General features: G+C 51.8%; 1 protein-coding gene across 14 annotated transcripts in view; it reads left to right on the top strand.

Moving 5' to 3' along the window:
* LOC105497407 (calcineurin binding protein 1) overlaps positions 1–16,380 on the top strand; it is a 165,848-nt gene that overhangs the window by 107,428 nt on the left and 42,040 nt on the right. For all 14 annotated transcript variants that reach the window (XM_011768474.3, XM_011768470.1, XM_011768473.3 and 11 more), the window contains one exon: positions 11,213–11,326. In XM_011768474.3, coding sequence (XP_011766776.1) covers positions 11,213–11,326 — 114 coding nt within the window. The remainder of the gene's footprint in view (positions 1–11,212; positions 11,327–16,380) is intronic.

The following is a 16,380-nucleotide window of genomic DNA, read 5'->3' as shown; positions in this document are numbered from 1 at the left end:
ACAACCCCCAATAGCCATCAGCCTCAGTTTCTGCCAGCTTTTCTGTTTGTTGCATTCCCAGGCTGAGTTCCTTGGTTCTCAGAAATGGCATACCGTCTTGAATCTAAGAGAGACCCCTTAAGCAGCAGACACTCCCTACCCACAGCCACACTGCCTACCCACAGATCTGCTTCCAGGAGGCAGCTCTGCAGGTGCCAAGTGTGCCTCAGGTAGCCTCGAGCCACTGAGCTCATTCTAGACCCTGCATATGCTGAGTCTAGGGTGGTTCCCGCTGGCTTCTGTGTTTGCTTCACCCAGAAACCTTTGCTGAGCACCAGTTACCACCACCAAATTAAATGCAGGTTGTTAACACCTAGCTCCCCTGAGAGACTAAGTTAAGACCTACCTGCTGCTCTGGGGCATGCCATCCTGGGGGCTGCATGTGGCTCTGCCCAGACCTGGGGTGTCAGCTTTGCTGGCAGCAGCTTGTTCACAGATCTGGGGGACACAACTCCATGTTGTCACTGACTAATGTGGAACCATTAACTGGGAAGTAGTTACCACTTTCCAAACACAGCTGTTTGGTAACAAACACTTCCCGCTGTGTATATTTGACAGCAGCACATTTCTTCATAAAATCCTGCTGTGGGCTTGGCAGTGCCTTTTTCTTGTTGCCATCTCACAGCTCACTGGTGGACTGGAGTGTCCAGTGTCTGCCTCTTCAAAGGGGCCCACAAGCAGAGCCTGTCTGGAGTTGTGTGGTTGACTCCTGAACCCTTGGGTCTTTCACAGGCATCTCCAGGTGAGGCTCTGCCTGCCCAGGCCTTGCAAAGAAACCGCCTTCAGGGCACAGTGTGCCACTTGCTTAGCTGCTGACAGCAGGGCTTTTGGGGGAGGAGGAGAGAATGTGGGCTCTGAAGCTGGCCTAACCTAGGTTCAGATCCTGGCTCTGCATGGGAACTCTTGGAGGTCCAGGGCTCTTCTTTCCTCGATGAGAATGATAGTGATATGAAAGCAGAATTACTGTGGTAATGAGGTGAGGGCTGCAGTGCTGGGGCAATATCCAACACACCCTGCCCTGCCCTCAGCCAACAGTCCTTCTCACCCCTCTAGTGAGGCCCATTTCTTCAGTGTCAGCATCTCCCATGACTCCTTGCTCCTCTGCCAGGCCCTCTGAGGGCTCCCTGCCTGGAGGATAGTGGCCAAGGGCTAGGTCTGTCCTGAGGGACCTTTGTTGCCTGCCTGAGGATGCCCTCCCATCCAAGGTTGGCACTGCTGTACACAGGCTGCCCCTGGACCCCCCAAGGCATTCCACCTGTTGCCCTGCACACTGTGCACACCTTAGATGGGCATGATCATTTATACTGATAGCTGTAAGGGCCCTAATTCTAGCTACTGTATCACTTAGTCTCTGGATCACAATCTTCACCAAGATTTTGTGGCCTGAGTGTACACCCATAGAAACCTAGCTCTTTGAGCCCAGAGAGGCACCCCAGGAGAGACAGCACATGGCATCAGACACCTCTTGTCATGAAGGTTCTGGCCTTTACTGATGGGTGTCCAGGAAGAAGGCCAATGCATAGACACCCCTACCCTGCTCTCCCAGTTGCTTCCTTCTCAACTGGGAGCTGAGCCCCTTCACCTCCTGCTACTTCTGCTGCAAAGGGTTCAGGGCAGAGGGGGTTAGTTACAAGATGTTCCCTGGAGCCAGCAATCTTGAACAAAAACAAATCAATTTCAAAACTTACTACAAATCTATAACATGCTCATCAAAACAGTGTGGAATATTAGCCTTAAAAAGGGAGGAAATTCGGTCACATCGGACAGCATGGGAAACCTAGAGGACATAATGCCAAGTGAAATAGCCAGTCACAAGACAAATACTGAATGATTCCACTTAGATGAGGTATGAGGTGTAGCAGCCTGGTTGTGCTAGCCCAGTTGGACCCCATTTCTTTGGCCCTGTACCGATATGGGATGAGCCCAGGCCCAGGGTTTGGTTACAGACAGACTCCTGCCAGGGGGACCCCATGGTGCTGTGTGCTCAGCTGAAGGATCACCAGGGAATCTGCTGACTTTTGACTTCTGGATCAGCTGGTGCTCTGGTGTGAACAGGTCAGCTGGCTATGAACCCCCACCCCTTGCCCACCTATTGTGAGTACAGTATCCCCACCTGCCTGTGCTGCTGGCTCATGTAGGGGACCCGTAGAAGTCAGGACTGTTGTGCAGGTTAAATGAGAGGGCCTCTGAAGTGGGCCCTGCGCCATCAGACTGGAGTAGGTGTGAGGGCCTGCTGTTGAGACCCTGCTTTTTGCTCGCAGACAAGTGTTCGGGGGGAGCCAGTGAGCTTTGAGTTCACACTGACTGAGCCAGGACCACACAGATAGTAGAACCAGGCACCAGGAGGGCATGCTGGCCACAAAGCAGGGTGTTCACCTGCCTTTAACCTTTGCTCCCTTTCTGTGGATGTAAAAGTGGCCCCTTCCACAAAATGGCGGTGTGCCCTGCCTCCTCACATGGATGTCCTGGGCTGCTGCAGATCCCAACCAACCAGATTTTTGTCAAGCTTTAGTTTGTATAGTTTGCAAAAGGAGAACTTGATATTTTTCTCAACTTAGGAATCTTGATTTTGCATTTCAAAGTCTGTCTGCCTCATGGTTTGAAGATGCTGCTGGGCCTTTAGGGGCCAGAGGAGGTGGGACAGGTTGCCCCCATAATGGCCTGGTCTTCTCTCCTGCAAAGAAATGCAGATTTCAGCAGTTTGAATAGGTTTGAGCACTCTGCCAGCAGTTTTTATTACCAATAATATTGTTTAAACTTGGAAAAGAGAATGAAACTACCCACAACTGTCCCACAAGCCGTGACATGGCAGAAGTGTTTGTGTTTCGTGTGCTCCCTCCAGCATGTTTTCTGTGCATCTCTGCAGGTTTGCTCATTCAGCAGCTCTCTACTGAGTGGTTGTCACGCAGGAGGTTCCTGTTTGAGGTGCTGGGGATACAGCATTGTGTGCTCACTGGGAGAACAGAGTGGGCAGCTAGTGATGAGTAGGAAGAAAAATAAAGCTTGTTAAGGGGTTAGAGGTGGGATTGTGACTATTAAGACAGGGAGATTGGGAAGACCTGTCTAAGCAAGGATCTGAATCAGGTGAGGGAGCCCTGATGGCCACGAGGATATTGGGGGAGAGGCTTCCAGATGGACACACACCGAACACACATGCCTAGAGACAGAAACAGTCTTGGTGTGACTAGAAATCTGCTGGAAGCTGGTGTGACTAAATGGGCAAGGAGGAGAGAGGAAGGAGATGCGGTCAGAGGCTTTCAGGGCCTGGTTTGGCAGGGGAAGAGTTGAGGGAACATCATCCTGAATTAGGTTAAAGCTGTCGCAAAGGCTGGGCATGGTGGCTCACACCTGTAATCCCAGCTCTTTGGGAGGCCAAGGCAGGTAAATCACTTGAGGTCATGAGTTTGAGACTAGCCTGGCCAACATGGCAAAACCCCATCTCTACTAAAAATGCAAAAACTGCTGTGGTGTTGTGTGCCTGAAATACCAGCTACTCAAGAGGCTGAGGAAGGAGAATCACTTGAACCTGGGAGGCAGAGGTTGCAGTGAGCCGAGGTCACACCACTGCACTCCAGCCTGGGTAACACAGCACGGCAAAACTGTCTCCAAAAAAAAAAAAAAAATCTGTCGCAAGGTTGCGGAAGAAGAGAGGCTCCATGTGACCTGAGTGTGTCAGAGACACTACTAGGCTGATATATAAAGAGTGAGTTGGGGGTGGCCCATCAGAGGCCTGGCAGGACACAGATGGCCCCATCTAACAGGAAAGTCTGAAGAGCGCTTAATGAAGGAGCAACTTACACAGGCCCAGGCAGAGAGTAGGAATTCACAAGGGAGGAGGAGTGTGGTACCCTGGGCCAACCGCAGTGCCTATCGGGGCTGGCCATTGATGGCTGCCCCACATCAACTCCACAGGGAGGGAATTCAAGGAGTGAGTGCTCTGATCAAATTCCCTCAGTTAAACCCACCCAGTAGTCAGAGACCCAGGAGCTTGAGAATGTGTCCACACAGGTAAAGAAAAAGTGAGTGTGGCAGCAGAGATGGGAGGAGACCACAGCAGGATATCAGGAAGTAGTCTGATTCTAGATGGATTCAGACAGAAGAGCTGAATCAATGGATGAGACAGCATGGGAAACCTAGAGGACATAATGCTAACTGAAATAGCCAGTCAGAAAAGACAAATACTGAATGATTCCATTTAGATGAGGTGTGACGAGTAGCAGCCTGGCAGCGCTAGCCCAATCAGACCCCATTTCTTTGGCCCAGGACCTGTGGGATGTGACGGAAAGAGAAAAGTCAAGGTCAGTCCACAGACAGTCATGCATCCTGCTTCTGTTCTGACTAATGTTGTGAATCAGTTGAGAAAGTTTGCACATCTATCACCTTCAACAACTGTATTTAACTTTTCATATATATATGAGTAACGTAGAACAGTTATATATATATATGAGTATATATGAGTAATGTAGAACAGAGTTCCCTCCTGAGGCACTACTGACATTTGGGACCAAATAATTCTCTGTTGTGGGGATGTCATGTGCACTGGAGGACTTTCAGCAATATCCCTGGTCTCTACCCACTAGATACCAGTAGCCTTCCTCTAGCTGTGATGACCAAAGATGTTTCCAGACATTGCCAGATGCCCCCTTGGGGACAGACCCCCACCCCCATTGAGAACTATTGCCATGAGTCTCCCTCCCCAGGCAACTCTCAGGACTGTTGGGTACATTTCCTTTCCATCTTTCTTCTGCCTACTTTCTTTACACACAGACAGACAGACACACACACACACACAGAAACGTAAGCAAATATGGTTCTGCTTTTTCGTGCTCCCCATGTACTCATAAACTCTTTGATTGCATGACTTCTAATGACCACACAGGATTCTCAGGACCGGGGGGAGGGGGCACAGCTTTTACACTAAATCCTTAATATTTGGCTTTATCCAAACAAAGACATTCTAATTATAATTTTTCATGATTAGAAGTATCAGGAGTGGTTGGCTTTAAGTCTACCAGGTCTAGCTTTGGGGATATTCATGTCCTAGGTTGCTGGGGTGAGTTTGCAGTAAGTATGTGTCTGCAGCTTATGGATGTCCCCAGCAGCCCACTAGTCTCTCCCATCAGCAGGTAGCCACACACTCCTCTTTCTCTGGCCTATAGAACACTGTACTCCAACAGCTCCCAGCCAGTCCCCTTTGCATGGGGCAAGGGGTCCTGCGTGGCTCCAAAGGCTGCAGAAGGCCTTCCCTGGCCAAGCCCTCCACCACTCCTGATTCCTCCATTTGTCATGGAACCTGTGAGTACCATCTGTGCCCCCATGCCAATGCCTGAGGTATGGCTAGGTGAAGGGCTGAGCACAGCTGAGGTCCATAGCCACCTTCCTAGCAGCCCTGTGGAGCCCTGCTGGTCTTGCAGATAGGCTGGCACTGCTCCAGGATCCCCACCAGATAGTTTGCACACCTGGCGTCACCATGTAGGAGTTGTAGAGCCTGACGTCTCTGACCCCCGCCATCTGTCTCTTGTGGGTTTGTGAGGCAAGAGTTAGTTAAGTGGCGAGTGGATCATCATCATTGGTTGTGGCAGGGAGACAGCCCCTGGGGGCAGAGACCCTGGGTGACACAGGCAGAGCACATCCTCCAGGCCACCATACAATAGTGACAGATAGCACCTGGGATCAGGTCTGCCTTCCAACTTTGCACATCTTGGGACAGCAGGTGTCCCCAGAGGGTAGTAGGCGTGTTCCCATCTCCAGCTGTCAACAGGCTTTGCCAAGCCCCCACTACATGCAGGGCCCACGGAAGGCTACAGGTAGGTATGCAAGCCACCTCACCCCAAGCTTTTGCTTCCTGTGCGAAGGGAAAGTGAGCCTGGGGAGTTCCAGGAGCTGTGACAGTCAGCCCAATGTTTGCTGTAGTGAAACGATTGCTGGCAGAGTAGTGCAAGTTAGTGGGCAGAGGCTGGCATTGAGGTTTAGCCTCAAGGGCTTGGACTGTTGCTTAGCTGGCCCCAGGGAGCATAGTGCTGGCACCCTGGCCTTGGGCAGGACCCAAGCAGCCCCTCTCATGCCCCATGGCTGTTGCCCTCCTCCCTCAACCTGACATACACTTCCTTCCCATTTTATGAAAGGTCAGACTGCTCAGCTTCCTTTCATTCTTCCTATGGGCATCTGTTGCACCCTTTCTGTGAGCTTCAAACTAGACTTGTCCTGGAGGAGCCATCAGTAAAGTCAGACTGTATCCCTACCCTCATAGGGCTGATAGAGAAGTGGGGGCAGACAGACCCATCTGCGAGTCAGTGGAAAGGCTATTTAAGGTGGCCATGGGGCTGTGGGTATAGTATTCCAGGGGAGCATCAGGGGAAAGGTGAGATGGCACCAGGTAGAGAGACCTGCAGGGACCAAGGTGGGAACAAGTGTGGCCAGAGGGCTGTTCACAAAGAGGGGTTGGGGGATGTGGGGGAGATGAGCCAGCAGGTAGGCAGGTAGACTGAGGCATGGAGCTGACTCTTGCCCTGAGGCAGGTGCAGCCCAAAGGCCTTCAAGCAGAGGAGTTAGACGTCCTCTCTGCCTTCTGCTGTGAAGCAGGGATGGTCCAGATAGTGGGCAAGGGAGGGCATAAGGTGCCTGTATGCATCTGCGATTCTTTGCCCTACTTCTCTTCAGGACCTTACAGCCCTCCATCTGCCCTCTGTCAGAGCAGGGTCTATATGCATAAGCCTCAGGGCCCATGCAGCCAAGGAAAATGTGCCAATATCTGGTAAGTGGCTCCATGGGCCTCCTCCCATTCTCAGAGGTGCCTATGAGCCAGCAGTGTGACAGGTTGCATGAGGCCATGATGGCTGGCTCAGTGTTCAGCACACAGCACATGCCCAGGCAGATTTGTAAAGTGACTTGCACACCCATAGTAGATAGGTCGGGGGTCAGGGGAAGAGCCCAGGCCTCAGACTCCTTGCAGCCTGGACCAGATGCCAGGGATGGCTCTGCCACTTCCTGGCTCTGGGACCTTGGGCAAGCTCTTGAATTTCTCTGAGCCTCTATTTCCTCATTGGTAAACTGGCAATTCTGTGAGGTGAGGGGTTATGGCACTGTGCTCAGCCCAGGAGGCATCATGTTGCCTTACGTCACCACACCACACCACAAAGCTGCAGGGCAGGCTTTATGCTGCAGGTGCACCGTGCAAGTCAGATCCCCTTCCCCCTTGCAGAGGTTCAGCAAGGGCCCAACACAGTCTCTGTCCCCTCCTCCACCCCCCGAGCCTGGCACCCATGATTCCCCAGACAGGTCTCAGCCCTCCCTGTCAGCACCTATCTGGGGCCTCAGGCATGAATCAGCTAAGGGCCCCCATAACACTTTGTGCCTTAGCGTTGATCAGCTCTCTTTCTCTGGTGGGCCCGGGAGACAGCTGGAGAAACACACTCTCCACCAGTACACAGTAGCCAGGTCTGCGGGAAGCTAATTTATAATCCAGGTTGGGTTTGACAGGCTAGTGCTTTCTGCACCCTTTGCCCCAGAAACCTCTCCCACTGCCTTCTCCCTTTCTGCTCCTATCTGGGGGACAGACCGGCTTGGTGCAGGTGGAGTGGTGGAAAACAAACCAGAGAGGAATGTCCATTCCTGTCCCATGGCCACAGGTCCTGCAACAAGGCAGCTGGGCAGGGAAGCAAAGTCTGTGTGACTCTCTCCATCCTGGCCTCAGTGCTTTCTCTTGTGTCCCCAGCCAGAAGGAAGTCTTTGTTGAGGCTTTACTTTCTTGGTATTCTTAGGAAAATGATGGCTACTGGAGATGCTTCTTCAAGCCAGGCTCTCAGATCTCTTCCCGCTGGCCTCAAGTGCTGCTACTTAAAGAGGTCTTCTGGACATTTTTCCAAGTTCATGAGGAGCCCCAGAAGCAGCTTTGGGGTCATGACTCTTGGGTAACTTTTCTCAGGCCAGGCCTGTGCCCTGGGTCATGGAGCTGGAGGAGTGGTTTGCCACAGCATTGAGGCCAGGGCCATAGAGGAGAGGAAGGGTATGCACAGGCTCAGTCACCTAGGTGGCCTGTCTCTGCTCTGGGCTCCGCAGCCCCTGGTCTTAGTACTTACTCCCTGCCTCATAGTCCCCTGGCTCCCCACTGGCCTTATGGGCAGCCACATCTGATCCCCTCCACCTCCTTGGCTAGGCCCTGACTGTCCCCGGTGTCTGGGCACTTGCTTCAGTGAGTCCCTTATCCCCATAACAGCCTTGTGCAAACCACAGCCCAGGTATCACCTTCTCCCAGAGCCTCCCTGACCTTCTCAGACTGGGTGAAAGGTAGGTCTCCTTTGCAGCCTACCTCCATGGTCAGGTGTGCTCAACAATGGTATTAGAAGTGTAGGTGACGGACCAGGCATGGTGGCTCGTGTCTGTAATTCCAACACTTTGGGAGGCCAAGGCGGGCAGATCACTTGACGTCAGGAGTTTGAGACCAGCCTGGGCAACATGGTGAAACCCCATCTCTACTAAAAATACAAAAATTAGCCAGGCATAGTGGCAGGCACCTGTAGTCCCAGCTACTCAGGAGGTTGAAGCAGGATAGTCACTTGAATGACTTGGAGGTTTCAGTGAGCTGAGAGCATACCACTACACTCCACCCTGGGTTACTGAGTGAGATTCTGTCTCAAAAAAAAAAAAAAAGTACAGTGTGTCCCACATCACCTTCTTGAGTCCACCTATGACTGATTAGACCAGGATGGACACCTGCCTGGGCTGAACCTCTCAGATCTCCTTTGGGAAAGACTTTGAACCAAGTGTGTCACAGTGGGTCATGGCTGAGCACTGATGCAGGTTGTGAGCACCTTTCTTGGGCTTCCTGAGACCCACCTGCGTCTTCCTCTTGGAGCCCTGCTCTACTTACTAGTCTTTGAGCTAATCTTTCATTTTATTCCTTTTAATGAAGCATACCTGAACCCCCACCCCTTCTCCCTACCCTGTACTCAGTTTGTCTGCAGCTGACCCTCCCTCCTTGGACCTGCTGTAGAACAGGGGCATGTGGCCTGGGATAGGGTGGGGTGGGGTGCAGAGGTGGGAGGCATTATGTGAGAACTTGGAACCAGCCTCAAGAGGCTTTTGAATGAGTGGCCCGGGAAGCGGGCTTTTCAAAACATGGCTGCCAGGCATTACTGGGGACTTTTTTTTTTTTTTTTTTTTGAGGTGAAGTCTCACTTCTGTCACCAGGCTGGAGTGCAGTGGCGTAATCTCGGCTCACTGCAACCTCCGCCTCCCAAGTTCAAGTGGTTCTCCTGCCTCACCCTCTTGAGTAGCTGGGATTACAGGCGTGTGCTACCACACCAGGCTAATTCTTTTATTTTTAGTAGAGATGGGGTTTCTCTGTGTTGGTCAGGCTGGTCTCGAACTCCCAACCTCAAGTGATCCACTCGCCTCAGCCTCTCAAAGTGCTGGGATTACACGCGTGAGCCACCACGCCCAGCTGCTGGGGACACTTGAAAGTAAACTACAAGTTGTTCCTCCTAGATGCTGGAGCTCAGAAGTTGAAGGTCAGGACTGGGTATTTTACTGTTTTCTGTGAGTGTGAGCAAAGTGGCTTCTGCTCTCAACTGGGAGCCTGCCTCCGGGGTCTGAGGACCCTCTCGCTGCCCAGGTTGTTCCCTCCTCTGCCTGTTTCTCCTTCCCCTCAGGGAGGGGCAGGCAGGGGGTCCCTCAGCAGACGGGAAGCTCACAGTGAATGGAGCTTCCTACATACAGCCCTGGGCCCTGCCCAGTGCTAGGGAGCAGCCCTCAGTCCCTACAAAAGCCCAGTGGGGGCAGAAGGGTAGCCCTCTGTGCAGAGACAGGAGCAAAGGCTTGCAGGCAGGCTAGCATGGGCCCCACAGCCAGCCAGTCAGGGAGCTGGATTTGCACTTTTGCCTCATGATGATTGGGGAAACAGTTCAGTATGCTGAGCCTGGCCAGCAGTGGGCAGAATGGGACCAGGTGGGATAAGCTTGTAGATCAAGAAGTGAGAGGTAGGCCGGGCGCGGTGGCTCAAGCCTGTAATCCCAGCACTTTGGGAGGCCGAGACGGGCGGATCACGAGGTCAGGAGATCCTGGCTAACATGGTGAAACCCCATCTCTACTAAAAAAAAATACAAAAAACTAGCCGGGCGAGGTGGCAGGCACCTGTAGTCCCAGCTACTCGGGAGGCTGAGGCAGGAGAATGGGCGTGAACCCGGGAGGCGGAGCTTGCAGTGAGCTGAGATCTGGCCACTGCACTCCAGCCTGGGCGACAGAGCGGGACTCCGTCTCAAAAAAAAAAAAAAAAAAAAAAAAAGAAGTGAGAGGGCTTTCGGAGCAGCTGGAGTGCAAGATGATGAAGGCCTGTGCCCAGTGCTGGGAAAGGCGAGCAAGGGACCTGAGCAGGAGGGGAGGACAGATTGGCCAGGACAGTGGGTACTGTGGAAAGGGTAGAGGGTCTGGCATTGTGCAGTCCCAGGTGCCAAGCCCAGCTCTGCCCATTGCCAGCCCTTTCCCTGTAGGACAGCATGGTCCTGAGGTGGAGTGAGATGGCCAGTGCAAGGTGCTTGGCTGCTGTGGTGAAGACCAGAGAGGGAGGAGTGGCTGGCTAGGCAGCTGGTGGGAAGGCTTGCTCTATGGGCCAGTGAGAAGGCCCCAGAGAAGGCTGAGGCAGCCAGGTCTGGGCCCACCCTCTTACCCTACAGCATTCTCCCCTGGGCCTGGATTCCACGAAGAGGCTCTTTGCCCAGAGATCACTGACCTAAGCACTGTGGCCAGAGCCTGGCCCTCCTAGCCTAAGGCAGCTGTACCACCGGCCATGAATAAGGAATGCTTTTCCTGACAAATAAGTCAAAGCTGCTATTTGGACTTGTGGAGGGCCCCTGACAGAGGCGGGTACTGGGTCCATGTGGCAGGTTTTTAGGGTTGGTCAGGCCAGGGGTCTCTGTCAGTCCCCTTCTTGGGCAGTCAAGGACTACACTCCCAAACCAGTGGTGCTGGGCAAGAGATCAGTTCTGAAAATGCATCCCACAGCCTGAAGATCAAAGCCCACGGCCAGAACCGCCTAGAGCTGTGGAATCGATGTATGCAGGAACTGCTGCTCATCGTGGTTTGCTGTGCAGCCAGGAAGGAGGGGACCGCCTGCCTTCCCTGTGGGCGCCCTGAGCAGCCCACACACTCACTTCCAACCTACTTCTTGTTTCCCCAGAACCTCCAGTGGGCCCGCGACGTGTTGCTAGGCAGCAGTATCCCGTGGCAACAACTGCAGCACATGCCGGCACAGGGGCTCTTCTGCGAGAGGAACAAGACCAATTTCTTCAACGTGAGTACTTTGCCTTGTTGATTTCCAAGACGGTTTGTTGCCATTGCTTTTCACTGAAGGCGCATGAATTGACCCCCTAGGTGGGTGTTCCCAGGGCCTCAGGTTTGTGGCATACTCAGAGGGCAGGCAGGGTGGTGTAGTCGAGAGTGAGCCAGACTCCGGTGTAGGGCTATGATTGCTGAGCGACTTCTGGCAAGTCACTGCCACCTCCTGTGGGGAGAGGCATGGATGAACTTGGTATGTTCTCCAAAGCCCCAGGTATTCTGGGGCCACACAGGCAGTGATGAGAGGGGTACAGGCCCAGGTTCCTCCTCCTGCTGGAGCAGCTCCTCCTATGGTCTCAAGCACGCAGGAGATTCTGACTGCCTAAAAAACAAGCGCGGGCCGGGTGCAGTGGCTCACGCCTGTAGTCCCAGCACTTTGGGAGGCTGAGGCAGGTGAATCACAAGGTCAGGAGTTTGAGACCAGCCTGGCCAGCATAGCAAAACCCCATCTCTACTAAATATACATAAATTAGCTGGGCGTGGTGGCGGGCACCTGTAATCCCAGCTACTTGGGAAGCTGAGGCAGGAGAATTGCTTGAGCCCAGGAGGCAGAGGTTGCGGTGAGCCCAGATCATGCCATTGCACTCCAGCCTGGGGGACCAGAGCAAGACTCTGTCTCAAACAAACAAACAAAAAACAAGTGGGGCCTGGGTGCAGTGGCTCTTACCTGTAATCCCAGCACTTTGGGAGGCCGAGGCAGGCAGATCACCTGAGGTCAGGAGTTTGAGGCCAGCCTGGCCAACATGGTGAAACCCTGTCTCTACTAAAATACAAAAATTAGCTGGGCGTGGTGGCAGGCACCTGTAATCCCAGCTACTCAGGAGGCTGAGGCAGAAGAATTGCTTGAACCCGGGAGGCGGAGGTTGCAGTGAGCCGAGATGGCGCCACTGCACTCCAGCCTGGGCGACAGAGCCAGACTCCCTCTCAAAAAAAAAAAGTGTGACCAATATTGGGCTTTCAATGCACTTAAGCCCTGATATTCCATGTGAGGTAGAGACTTACTCCTTGAGCAGGGCAGGGCCAATCACCTAAGCCTGCCTGCCTCTCGTCCCAAAGACCTACATTTGCTCCTCTTGACACCCCACCTGGATCTACCCTTCCCCATTTCCTCTGCCCTGCATGGAGACAGCTGGCCCCTCATTCCCCTCTACCTCCAAGCCCTTACCTATCCACCGCCCCTCCCAGCATGGCCAGCTCCCAGCTGAGTGACTTTGGCAGGTCATTCATCCCCTCTGAGCTTTGGTTTCTTCTATATTTTCCTTGATTCCCTGTTACTCATGGAGAAACTGAAGGGCAGAGTTGGCCTGAACAGGAGCTGAGGAGAGTAGGTTTCAGGTCTGGGGGTGTGTAACAGGCCAATTCTCAGGGTACGTGGGCAGGCAGGTCCCCACTGAGAGCCAGCCAGCTGGTGGGAGTGTCTGGGCCCATGGCTCTTCTCCCAGGATGTGGTCTTCTGGGGTCAGAGTAGCAGCTTCAGATCCTGAAAGCCCTGCATCTGCCCACCCTCTCTGTTTTGGTATTTTAGAGACAAGTAGGAGGTGTTATTGGTAATCAATCTAGATGATACCAAGGGATTTGCCGCAAAAGAGAGGTGCCCTCTCACCTGCATGCCCAGGCAACAGCTACTTCCCCACAACAGAAACTGTTTGTTGTCCCATGTGTGTGCTCTTCTAGAGGGCATCTGCCCATTTACATAGATGTGCACAAAGGGCAAAAGTGCACACACTTTTCTTCCCCTTGTATTTTCTCACTAAACAATATTCTTTTTGATAGCCACTCATTCTTTTTGATAGCTACTGCATAGTATTCCCAACATCGGGATGTCCCACAGTTTACCTACCCATCCCTTTTTTTTTTTTTTTTTTTTTTGGAGATAAGGGTCTTGCTCTGTCACCCAGGCTTGAGTGCAGTGGCGTAATCTTGGGTCACTGCAACCTCCGCGTCCTGGGTTCAAGCAATTCTCCTGCTTTAGCCTCACAAGTAACTGGGACTACAGGTCAGCACCACCACGCCCAGCTAATTTTTGTATTTTTTTTTTAGTAGAGACAGGGTTTCACCATGTTGACCAGGCTGATCTTGAACTCCTGGCCTCAAGTGATCTGCCCTCCTCGGCCTCCCAAAGTGCTGGGATTACAGGTGTGAGCCACTGTGCCCGGCCCCCCATTCCTTATTGAGGGACACTTAGATTAGTTCCAGTCTTTTTTACTACAAACAATACATCACACACACACATACACACACACACAGAGAAAGGCTCAGTGCTTCATTTATGAAGCACTTCCTTGACTGTGACATTACGCTAATTTTAACTTCTATCCAAAAGTTGGTGTCCTTCATGTTCATTTTCTAGTGGATTATTGGTTCTTTTCCTATTAATTAATAAGAACTCTTTATATATCAATGAAATAAGCCCTTTGTCAGTGTTTTGAAAATCTGTTTTTCTGCAGCTGATAGACTAGAGTTAGAGCTAGACAAGTTGCTTAATTTCCCTGTCCTGGGTTCCTCACCTTGAAAGTGGGCTTCTGTTACCTGCCTTGAAGAGTAACTGTAGGAATCAAGTTAGATAATGGGGTAATATTTCTGACACAGGATCTGGCACATGGTAGGTACTTAAGAAAATAGTTTCCCTCCCTCCCTCTCTTCCTCTCTCCTTTTGGTGCTTTGCCCTTAAAGCCTATGCAGTGATATTGGAAGGAAGGACCCAACCTCCATGTCTTCCTCTTAGGGTAAGACCTCAGCCTTTCTAATGATAAAGCTAGGGAAGCTGGCCTGCCAGATACCTGCTCCCCAGAGCACATCCAAGTTGGCAGCCACATGCTACAGGCCCCTTTCCCATTGGGCTCACTCCCTGCACCTTCTCCTTAGTTTCTGGGACCTTCCAAAATGAGTCTTGCAGAAAAGCAGTCTGAGGCTGTGTGCCTGTGGCAGGGAAGGCTGGTACAGCCCCATGTAGGCCTGGCACATAGGCAATGCCGTCCCTGCAGCTGGAAGCCCCTGAAGATCAGGGCCACCCCAGTCCAGACTGGGTGTTTTGGTGGTTTTGCCTCTTCCAGGAGAGTTGTTCGTTCTTCCATGCTTCCCAGTGACCTGCTGCCACCCTTTGGGGCCTCTGTCCTCCTCTGCTTTCTTACCTCTTCTCTTTAGAGATAGGTTTGGGCTACTTGTGCTCCTTGAGCTATGCCTAGTGTCCAGCATGTCAAGAAATGCTGGGCAGTTCCTGAACGCTTTCAGCACATGAGTCTATCTGGCATATTCCCAAGCCTGGGGAAACTGCATACTAACGTGTTTATGAAGGAGCATTTAGGGCAGCCTTGGCTGACTCTGCTGGAGTGGGGCTGTGTCTCTGGTAGATGGCCTATAGGTTGGGATGAGCAGACTGGCTCACCTCCCTTCTAGCCTGCACTGGAGTTTACTGTTTAGTCCAGGGGGAGGCAAAGGCGGCAGGTGGGTGCTGGCCCTTGAGAGGCAGTAGAGGGAGGTTGAGGCTGGGGACATCAGCACCCTAATCCCTATCCCTCTCAACCCACTGTCCTGGGCCATCCACACTACCCAGGCTTTGTGTTGCTCAGCCTGTCATCCTTAGAGCTTGGGTGGGGGGCACTTCTGTTATTTTTTAATGATAGGTTTTGAAAATTGTGAGAATTGTAGTTTAGGAAAAACTCAAACCCCTTTTCCTTTGTTCTCACACCAACACAACAGTCAACACAGACAGAAGACTTCTGTGACCAAGTCGGGGGTGGATTTTTTCCCACCTACAAATAAGCAATCAATTCTGTAGCAGACACCAGCTGGGTGTCCTCTAATTGAATTAAATTCCAACATTATCTTTTTTTTTTTTTGAGACAGCACTGTGCTCTGTCACCTAGGCCCTTGGGGGCCCTACCTCAGCCTGCCAGATAGCTGGGACTACAGACATGCACCACCATGCCCAGCCAATTTTTTAATTTTTTGTAGAGATAGAATCTTGCTATATTGCCCAGGCTCAATTTCAACACCTGGAGATAGTGTCAGATCCCACAGGTTGAGGGCTCAGTCCTCAGAACATCCCCCGCTTCAGACACTAGTCACAAGTCTGGGCCTCCGAAATGTCTAACTGACTGGCTTCAAGTTGATGTTCCTACAACCCCCTCTTAAGGTTTGATTAATTTGCTGAAGTGGCTTACAGAACTCAGAGAAACACATTTCCCAGTTTATTATAAGGGATGTTACAGGAGGATATGGGGAAGGCTGTATCCTCCTGTAATTGTTTCTCTCTAGGCATGCCACCCACCAGGAGCTTTCGTGTATTTAGTTATCTGGAAGCTCAGGAACCTGTCCTCTTTGGCCTTTTGTCATGATTGAAACATGGACAACTATATCAAAATATTATTGGACAAAAAGATTATTATCTAAACCCAGCGAGACCTGTCTGTTCAGATTCTTCTTGCCCTCTCTGCAGCATTCCTTCCTCCAGGATGTGGGGTAGGACTCTTATCTGGAATGAAGGTCTTAAGACCCACAATCAAATTAGAGTCCTGTCTTGGGCAAGCAGAAAGAAGGGCAGGAGAAGGTCAGAAAAAGAGAGATTCTGTTTACAGTAACGGGCTATGAGAGTTAGGAGCCAGGAACCATGTATGAACAAACATATATATATATCTGTCATATAGATCATAATATCACAGTCATATAGGACCACATTTTCACTGCCAACAGTTCAGACACATAGAGTCCACCTACCTTTGTTTGCCCATCCCCAGGCACTGTGCCCTTTTCAGAGGTGCTTCTGTGATCAGCCAAGCCGTTATCTTTTTCTGGGTCTGTGTGTACAAAAACAGATTTGTCGTGCGGCTTTTTAAAAAGTGCATGTAATCCCAGCACTTTGGGAGGCCGAGACGAGCGGATCACGAGGTCAGGAGATCGAGACCATCCTGGCTAACACGGTGAAACCCTGTCTCTACTAAAAAAATACAAAAAACTAGCCGGGCGAGGTGGCGGGCACCTGTAGTCCCAGCTACTTGGGAGGCTGAGGCA

Source organism: Macaca nemestrina, chromosome 15 (genome assembly GCF_043159975.1).
Source record: "Macaca nemestrina isolate mMacNem1 chromosome 15, mMacNem.hap1, whole genome shotgun sequence".
NCBI lineage: Eukaryota > Metazoa > Chordata > Mammalia > Primates > Cercopithecidae > Macaca > Macaca nemestrina.
Note: the sequence above shows the minus strand (reverse complement) of the source record. Positions and strands in the feature narration are given on the sequence as shown.